Raw genomic sequence first — 9610 nt, 5'->3', positions numbered from 1 at the left:
ACGCTATACATGCGCTGCGTCGTGCATGACCCGCTTACTGGGAGCCGCGCTCTACAGGACACGTTTCTTATGTGCTGAAAACTCACGCAATTCCGGTATAGATGGCAAGGGCGGAGGTCGAGAGGCTCCGCGGGCGACTCGCGTCTCGTCTCCTTGGAGGGCGGTGATTAACTGGCGATGGCTGTGACGTCCGCACGACTCCCCAGCCTCGCTCCCGCGAAAACGTGTCGTGTGCAAAAGTAATCCCGGGCCATGCACGCCGCCTGATCGCGCTAAAGTCCAGAATTACAATTAATATTTAAACATAGCCATTACTCAATTAATATTGGTTTTTAGAGTGTTGAATGTTAATTTCAAAGTCCAGGTAATCAGGTCACCTAACAGTATCCCCTTGGTCGACTCTCGCGCAGGCGACAGTCGATTAGGCAGGGCAGCTTACGTTCGAGGCGTTGCACCACCCTGCACCCAATTTTTTTTCTCTCATCTACTTAGAACACTATTATCGATAGAAAAATTAAATTATATGCTATTACATGTCTCTTTTTTTACTCAATAAATTAACCGAATTTGCCAATTTTTTGTATTTTTATTAGATATTGTCGTAAAAATTTACTGCTTAAAATGATTTGTATTAAGAATTATATATACGAAAATAAGTCGGGATATTAATTATTTTCAAGAAATTTGTGTACGAAATGTTGTCCAATCGCAAGTTATCAGAATGTGTTATCAAACATTGTGATTTTTTTTTTATTTCTGAAATGTACGATTGAATCAGATTGACACGTAGGCTCGGTAGTGATTTTTTGAAATTATTTTACAGTTATATTTTCCGTGTGTTTTATTTTACTTTAAGAGTCGTACAATGTGGGTTTTACACACACTGATCTTCGCTGCGGCTGTATTGAATGCAAGCTCACAGAACTCGAGCGAGGTGTCTGGTGTTGGCGTCGCGCCCTCACAGCGCCCCTCGGGGGACCCGGTGGGCTCCATGAGGCTGCCGATGGAAGGGGGCGGGGCGGTGGCCTCGGTGGCGGAGCAGCGCGCGGCGCGACCCTCGCTGACAGAGGGGGGAGGCGCGGTCGAGCTCTCGACGCCAGCCTCCGGGGAGGCTGCTAACTCGTCTGCAGCCCCGGAGACAGCGCACTCTCTTGACGCGGTCAAGCAGTTGGACGTGGAGCAGCTGCTGGCTGCCGAGGGCGAAGCCAGCGCCCGCAATCGGACCTCCTCCGTGGTCGGCCGCAAGGGTGCGCCCGCAGATGTCCCGCTAGACACTCCGAGCGTGACCGAGGCGGGTGAGAGCGCAGAGGTGCAGTCCTTGTTCACAGACGAGCCCAGGAGCAGTGTGACGCCAAACATCGCGTGTCCCAACTCCACGCTGTCGGGGAACACGAGTGCAGGGGGCAACTGCAGTCAGAACCAGCACGCTGAGGTGTCTTTTCCGGAGGCACCTGGCGTCAAAAGCTCTGAAGCATCTACAGTCATGCCGACTGTTTCTAAACCTGTTGTGTCTGAGCACTCCACGCCAGAAACCCAGGTTGGCACTTTCACAAACAACACCACCGCTCAGAACACCTCGCGTAACGACCATCCGAAGAAGAAGACGAAGCCTTTGAAACCTGCCATGACGTCTGATGAAAATGAGACGAAGGAACAATTGGAAGCCACGGACACGCCTGCGTCGAAAGGCGACTACATCGTCCCTATTATCGGGATAGTCCTTGCAGTTCCCATGGTGGTGATCCTTTTCATGTTCTTCTATAAAAGAAGTGCCGAGTTCTGGGAGCGGAGACATTACAAAAGAATGGACTTTCTGATTGATGGAATGTACGACTGAAAGAATATGTAGTACATTTTCTGTTGGCGGCTTGAACCTTTTCTTTTCCATTTCTGGCATTTCAATAACTTGGGCTGTACTGCAGGAAAGGTTAGTAGTTGTGGCATTTAGGGGCAATTCTGAATAAACTATACATTATGATAATGATGATTTTGAATGCTGCTTGGTTGATTACCCAACTAGAGCCTGTTTTTAAAACTAAGTCTGCACTACTCTGCTTCCTGAAGCATGGTAGTAGTGAGTCAATAATACAATGAAGATGGCACATTGCTCCCTCTACTAGTAGTGCAGTACTTAAACCCATATTGTCAATAAATTAACCAAATAACGAACAGAACAGATGAACAGGCATGCAAGTAGAGTCGTACAGATTTGCAAACAAAATAAGTTAATATCATAGAGTAGGGGTTTCTGGGAAATATGCAAATAATAACTTCAGTGAAAGATTGAAAGGTTTGTTTTGTTTGGTCAGCTTTAGTTATAATACTAAAATCTTAAATTTTAAATTTTCTGCGATTTTATATATGTTGCTGAAGTAACCTAACCAACCTTTCATTTCAGTTATTGTTCACAATATTTCCCAGAAGCTAAAAATGAATTACGTAGGGAGGTAAAGAATGATTGGAATTTTTTAAAAAAAGTAATCGGGAAATAAATGAGAAATAAAAGCAGTACCCAAAAATTAACATTCATAATTTATTTTTAAGTTTCTCAGAGAAAGTAAGTTGTCACTGGGTCTATGTTGACAATATTATAGTAAAATGTGAAGAGTCACTGTTTATAAGTAAAAAAAGAAGAGTAACAAAAGTAAGGTTGTTAGGTTATTTCCGCCCCATTAATAATACGTAAATTATATTTTTAACTTGGGAATTAACGTATTTATTAATGATGTTCAGATGACCAAACCATCCTTTCAGTTTGGTATCGTTAGACTTAGTTCCTAGAAGCCGCAACTCTGCACACTTGCTTCGCTTATTATTGAAGTGTGCATGGGTGGAAAATGTGTTGGTTCTCGGCCAATGGAAAGTCATGGCATTTGTTCAGTCCTGTATTCTTGTACTAGCAGGAGCTGACAATATATTCAGTGCTGCATTGTCTGTAATTGTTCTTTAGAACATGCTTTCCAATATGTGCAGGGAATCGTACTGCTTTTTTTTTTTTTTTTTTTAATTCTGCTGCAGCCTTATAGCATAATTCTGAAAAAAAAAAAACTTGCACGATTGAGTCTAGTGAATATGTTTTAACATGTCAGATTACTCGAATGTGCAATGTAGGCTCTTATGAAACACCGTTTTGTGAGAAGGGGAAATGTGCAGAAACAAGCCGATGGATTAAAGCAGCTTAAGGTGCGTCAGTCGGGAAGTAAGCAGAGCTGCTTGTGCTTGATTAGGTCCTTCTTCGGGTCAGCTGGGTGACATCTGGGAACGTCTGAAGCCAACCTGTTCACACGTGTTCGTCTTGTTTTCCGAACGTCGGTCACAGCATCCGAGTCGGGACACTTGTGAACACCAGCGTTCATGGCCTAGTATAACTGTTCCAGGCAATTTTGGAGTTAAGGTGCTTTTAAAAAAGAATAACTGTATGAAAATTGTGGTCCTGGGTTACTGTCACCCAAAACATTTTTGCTAGTTCAAATGTTTAATATCTGAACTGTGCCGCTCTCTTTCTCGGAGCATGGCGGGTACACCTGCCTGCCTGCCACCGATGTTTCTTTAGACAGCTCGAGCACTTTCTGCAGTCGCCTCACATTGCGAGGAGGCAAAACAACTTTGCCCCTTTTACACAAGCATGTACGCATTGGAGAAAAAAGTCAAGAATGTGCTAATTCACCTACAATTAATTAATATATAAAAAAAAATTAACTCCATATATGTTGGATACATCTATAGTTGTGTAATATACTTGATTTACTCTCTGTCCTTTTTTATCACCTAAAGAACAAATTTTAGGTTTTTGCAAACCGGAAAACTGGGGGGGAAAAAAGTACATGTTATCCCTTATTCTGATGAATGCACTGGACAGCTAGATGATTGACCTGTGCTTGAACTGTGTTTGCAGTTCATAAGCTGGCAGTGGGTATAGTTGGAATTTAAAAATAGTACTTCAGTTGGATTCATATGAAAATAAATGTGGGAAAGACGAAAGTGGTCAGGTTTACCAGGAAGAGGAAGATTGTCAGGAGGGAATATCGCTGGAGGGGAGACGTGATAAGTGAGGCCGACAGCTATAAATATCTAGGGGTGGTACTGCAGGGTAACCTGGGGTGGGGGGAGCATGTAGACAAGGTAGTGAAGAAGAGCCGACAGGCCCTGGGCATGCTGGTACGAGTGCTCAGGGGGGGAAGCAGCAGCATACGTGACAAGGCCTATAAAACTATGGTCCGCCCCATGCTGGAGTATGCCGCAGCAGTGTGGGACCCATACACGGCAGTACTTGAGAGGGAGCTGGAGGGGGTGCAGAGGAGAGCAGCTAGATGGGTGAAGGGCAAGTAGAGGAGAACGGACAGAGAAGGGAAGGGGGAGTGCAGTATCACAGAGATGATGATAGGAATGAGATGGGAGAGCTTAAAGGATAGAAGACAGAAGGAGAGACTGGTCAAGATGTACCAGGTGCTGAGTGGAGTGGGAGGATGGGGAGAGCTGGGGGGCAAAGTCAAAATGGGAATGCCTAGAAGTAGGAAGGAAAATACTAGGAAGGTTTTCAGAGGTGGAGAACAGAAAGGGGAAAAAATGCGATGGTCGTGAGGACAGTAGGGGAATGGAATAGGCTGGAGGAGGAGTGTGTGGCGGCTGGGAGTGTGGACCAGTTCAGGAGAGTGAGGGGAAAGTAGGGAGAATGCTTGCCACCGGGCACTTTGTACCCAATCGCAGCTATATATTAAATAAAAAAAAAAAACACCCAAACATACAGTAGGTAGTTGTAATTTTTATCTTCACTTGATTCAGAAAAGCCTCTAAACTCTGAAATTATTCTGGTACGTGATATGTAATCCATTTTAATAACTGGTTGTATCCTTGTTGCCATTGGACTGTATCCCGAATCCTTTTGATTGGTAACTGCCTACGACATGAGCATTCATAAAAAATAACTAGTGGCCTTAATGCATATTACAGTTATTGTAAAATGTATTAAACCTCCAAATATTAAGTCTACTTGCTGTACAAGTCTTTACAGTTTCAATCTTAAAATGAAATGTGTAGGGAAGTTGGGTCAGTTCAAACTGCCGATAGCTTGTCTTCTTTCTGCTTTAGTCTTGAAACTGGTGATGCCACTGAGTTGTACTAGGCCAGATATGTTTTTTTATCTAAAATGCAGTCAAAAGCATGGATAAATTAAGGTCGTGTAATGAACGTAGGTCCGGGAAATTCTTCTCTTTATCACTAGAATCATTACAATGTACAGAGCTACAATGGATTCCTGTTACGTGGCCTGCCGTACCATCAATCATTTGCACGGTACATAGCAGTGTTGTAGAGAGAGAGTAGTTGTGTACTACACTGGTCATGTGGCATTCCACACAACAGGGATCCAGTGTAGCCTGTCTCGCTGTAAAACAGTAATAGTTCTGGTGATAAGGAGAAGCATTTCTGCAAGCTCTACACATCTTGCACATGTTTACGCAGTTCTGATTTGTATATTTGATCCACACTGCGTACTCACAGATCTGTGTAAGGCTTCTTGGATCGCAGTTGCGTGAATGCTTTGTTGATGTATTGTTGCACTTGCTAATTGCAAAGCCTGTTTAGTTTGTACGTAGTGCGGTCGTCCGACGTGACGACTCGCAGCAGCCTGTTGAGGTCGCAGTTGTTGGCGTTTGTTGGCAGCGACGGCCGGTGTGTTCCACTAGCTCATCAACTAATATCGTCAACGTGTTTGCTTATTACATTTATCATTTCCGTGTAATGTCTGCCCGTGCTTTTCCTTCGTCGCATCTGCATGGCATAAAGCAATGCGAATCTTGCCAGACTGAGCACCAGTTTCGAACGAGAGGGACGGGCAAATGGCAGTCTCTGGTAGATGCAGCGAAGCAGCAATAAACTCACGCTGGCTTGTTGCTAGTGTTGATAATGTCGCTCTGGAGGTGTAGCAATGCGAGGAGCTGAGTATTGTCTATATTGGAACGTACGAGCATTTAACTCATTGCTATTGTGAATACTTAATGTATTGTGTGTGTCTACATTACAACATGTTATTTTAATTTTTTTTTTTAATTTCAAAAAGTGTCTTGTAGTGTTTTATTAACATAATTGTCAGGAAGTTTTGTTTACTTTCTAATTTTAAATTTTCATAATGTGACTATCGTGGAGTCTTGTCGCCACATCGAGGTAATTTGATTACGACCTGGGTTCTTGCGTGAACGAACACCTCGAGGTATCCTCCCACTGCTACCAACGCTCACACCGCTGTGTGTGGAGCGACGTAGCCACGTGTCCGCTATGCTAGTTGTCGCGACAACGTATGCTTTACGAAAGCGTATGCGTCAGCGGTCACGAATGGAAACAGGGAGGTTTTAATGCAAGTTTGGACACGAAACTAACAGTTCTGTCTTGATTGGTGGCCATAAGCACCCACCACGAGCAGAAATGTGTGATTTATTTAGTTTTGTTAATTTTAAAATTTGGTTAGTGAAAATAAATACGCGTGTTTATGTATGTGTATACACACTGCCATCAACTCAAACACTTAGTGTAAATAATATTTTTTTGCAGTTATTTTGAAATAATGTGTTGGATTTTCTTAACAGTGAATGATTGGCCGATATTAACTATTAATAGGCAGAGTATTTATAAAATGCTTAATAACAACTAATAGAGTGTTTGTCAGATGAAAATCAATAGAATGCTGATTGCATCTGGATTAAAACACACCAAATCACAAATTACGAAACTGCATACAGCTGTACAAGCGTATATGATTGCAGTACGGGAGTTGATGGTAGTGAATTACATTATTATAAGTGTACTTAGTGATGGTGGATGTATGTTGTTCCATTATTGGTAGAACCATATTATCGAAAGATTTTAAGTAGATAAATTTTATTTTTTTATTTTTATATTGGTGGTTTATATTTTGGTGTTTTATGGTGCTATTAATCTGAAATTTGAAGTACGTTAAATGGAATCTTGTATTGTTATTCCTCAAGATGATTTTTATGCTTTTCTGTGGCCGTACCATTCCTTTATTTGGTCTGTGTTGCATGCACTTGTTCACTGAAGATTGTTCCAGAAGTGCTGTAGTGGTTTGTTGACATGCAGATGTTTGTGTGGGTTAGAGCTTTGTTTACAGTGTCTGTGAAACTTGGTTGTTGTTTTATACCAGTTGGGTTAGGGTTTGGCACTCTGTGGAAGCTTGACGTAGCAACTACTCTGCCACATGTAGTACGTATTTATGATTTGTTTCACGGCAAATGGTGTGCACCGAATGCCTGTCATATTGTGTAAAAGCTCTCTTATTCCTCTGATGATTGTTCTTCAGTTGGGTTAAATTTGGTGCTGTAATTATTTTAGAGTTAATGGTTTTCTCTCCATGGTTACTAATTAGATACCACTTTGGTTCTTCTAGTAATTTTTTTATCGGATTAGCAAGCTAATTATTTTAAGTAAAAATTTTTTTAAATGTTAAATATTAAGCTTTTTTCAATTTTATTTTAAATTACGGTCTGAATGCTGTGAAGAGAAGAATATGTTTTTTGAAAATGTTTCTGTACATAGCATTGTCTGTGTCCTTTGAAATTATCTTCACAGGCGTTAACAGATAATCTTGCCTTGTTTTTAAATTCAGTGTTGACGTGCAGTGGTGCTCTCTGATGGCAATGGCACATGCAGTGCAAGAATCATTCAGAGAACTCGCTGTCCGAGCTGCGATATTGGAACATTCACTTGTCTTCTTTGCTAAATAAAAGACTAACTGTGGGGCTATACAATCTATATCATGCCGGTTACTACGTGTACATAAACCATGACGTCATATGTGGCAGTGATGAAAGCAGACAATAACATAGTGTCTAGTAGCAATACCTTTTGAGTGGCTGCTAGGGAGTTAGTGGCAGTAGCAGATTGTAGCAATAAGTTCCCATTGTGTTCCCCTGCCATTTCGTTAAAAAACACAAAGCCTCTTATGTTCCTGGTATTCTGTTAAAACAATCAATCCCTCGCTCATGCCGTACCGTCCAAAATCACGCTTCATGTCTGCTAGGTGTGCGGATGTTGCAAGTTGCAATGCTGTGATACGTACACAGCATGGAAGTGCTTTGCGAGACGCCTCCGCTGCTCGTGTTTGCTGCGTCTGCGGTCTCGATGTTTGCAACAAGCAGCTTCGTACAAGAGAATTGTTCATTATTTCGCACCTCCCGTATTCTTCATTTAATTCTTGTAATGTGTTTGTGATTGATGTTCCAGAATAGATATTTAAGATTTAGATAATGTGAACAAAAAATATTATTCAGGAATGTATTGTTTAGTAACTTTGTACGGTAAAACTCCAGTAGTTAATGCTCCATCCAACCAAAACACCCAACTGTGCTCTTTGATAAGAGTATGCAATATTTGTCCTGCTTATTGTAAATTCGAACTGAAAATTAAGAATTGAATTATGTTGAATTTGACAAAGAAAAAACTGGCCATCTGGCAACTATGGAAGTGCTGTTTTCTTTGAATATATTGTTTCTCTTATTTCACAGGAACTGTAAAAGTATTTTGCATACTTAAAACTCATATTTCTATCTTTTGAGTTCGCTCATTTATCATATGTATGTATAGAATCAATCTGTTTTCTATACAAAATTATCCATAACTATGTTCTCTCTCCATTCTACTGAAGTCTGAAGTTTCGCTGTGTTCCTGTACCAAACTACTGGTAATAAGTGTGTACAGGCATTATTAAAATAATGCGATGTTAATAGTACTGTATAATATAAAAAAATGTATTATATAGAAACTGTACATAACTTGCTATGTTGCCATGTACTGGTTGAGAATATTTAACTTCATAAATACCACTAAAAGCTTAAGTTTAAGAGATGAGTGTGTGGTCAAAATGCAAGACCTTACTGCTTATATGTGCTGTAATCTATAACAACAGTGTATCATTTTATAAATAATGCAAATATGTCAATGGGTTTAATTTTTCTTTATAATTTTTATACTGTAATCAAAAGTTTCACTAATTCATCTGTATCATCCAATTTGTTTTAAACAGTTTGTTTTTAATATAACAAATATATGTTCTTGATACGTGTTATATTATCAAACTGTTGACAAGTAGTTTTTAAGCTTGCTATGCCATGTTCTAAAATAGAATTTAGTTTTTGTATCATGTTTTCAAATAGTTTAATAAAAGCACATTAGTAACACTCACAATTTGTTTAAAATACAGCTAATGTTTCATCTATGGTTATTGTAGTTTAAGGGACATGCATGAAACCGTATGTTCCTACGTAAAGACTGGGATTTTATGAATGTTTAAAGATCGTGATGCTGATGAGTTTTATGCGACAGTAACTGCACACACAGTGATACTACGTACTGTAGCACTAAAGGGGGGAAGAGAAAGTTATCTTTGGAGAAAGAGACTAGATCAAGCCTATTTGTTTTTCAATGTGTCTGCACTTGGATTTTCTGGGTCTACTATACCTTTTGATTAGGTCTCTCTCTCTCTCAGTGTACACAAGCAAGGCAGTTGAACCTGATCTCGTCTTCATTCATAGAACTGGTTTGGACAGTCCCACACCACTCTTGTACATGAAGGTGCAAATTCTTGTTTTGATTTTCAAGA

At 40.6% G+C, this 9610-nt stretch overlaps 1 protein-coding gene across 1 annotated transcript; it reads left to right on the top strand.

Moving 5' to 3' along the window:
- The first annotated feature begins 693 nt into the window (after positions 1 to 693).
- LOC134532091 (uncharacterized) lies at positions 694 to 9407 on the top strand. The gene has a single exon (XM_063368341.1). It carries the CDS (start codon positions 866 to 868, stop codon positions 1835 to 1837), a length of 972 nt encoding a protein of 323 aa, XP_063224411.1. The 5' UTR covers positions 694 to 865; the 3' UTR covers positions 1838 to 9407.
- Positions 9408 to 9610: the final 203 nt, after the last annotated feature.

The sequence above is a fragment of the Bacillus rossius genome, chromosome 5, assembly GCF_032445375.1.
Source record: "Bacillus rossius redtenbacheri isolate Brsri chromosome 5, Brsri_v3, whole genome shotgun sequence".
Taxonomy (NCBI): domain Eukaryota; kingdom Metazoa; phylum Arthropoda; class Insecta; order Phasmatodea; family Bacillidae; genus Bacillus; species Bacillus rossius.
Note: the sequence above shows the minus strand (reverse complement) of the source record. Positions and strands in the feature narration are given on the sequence as shown.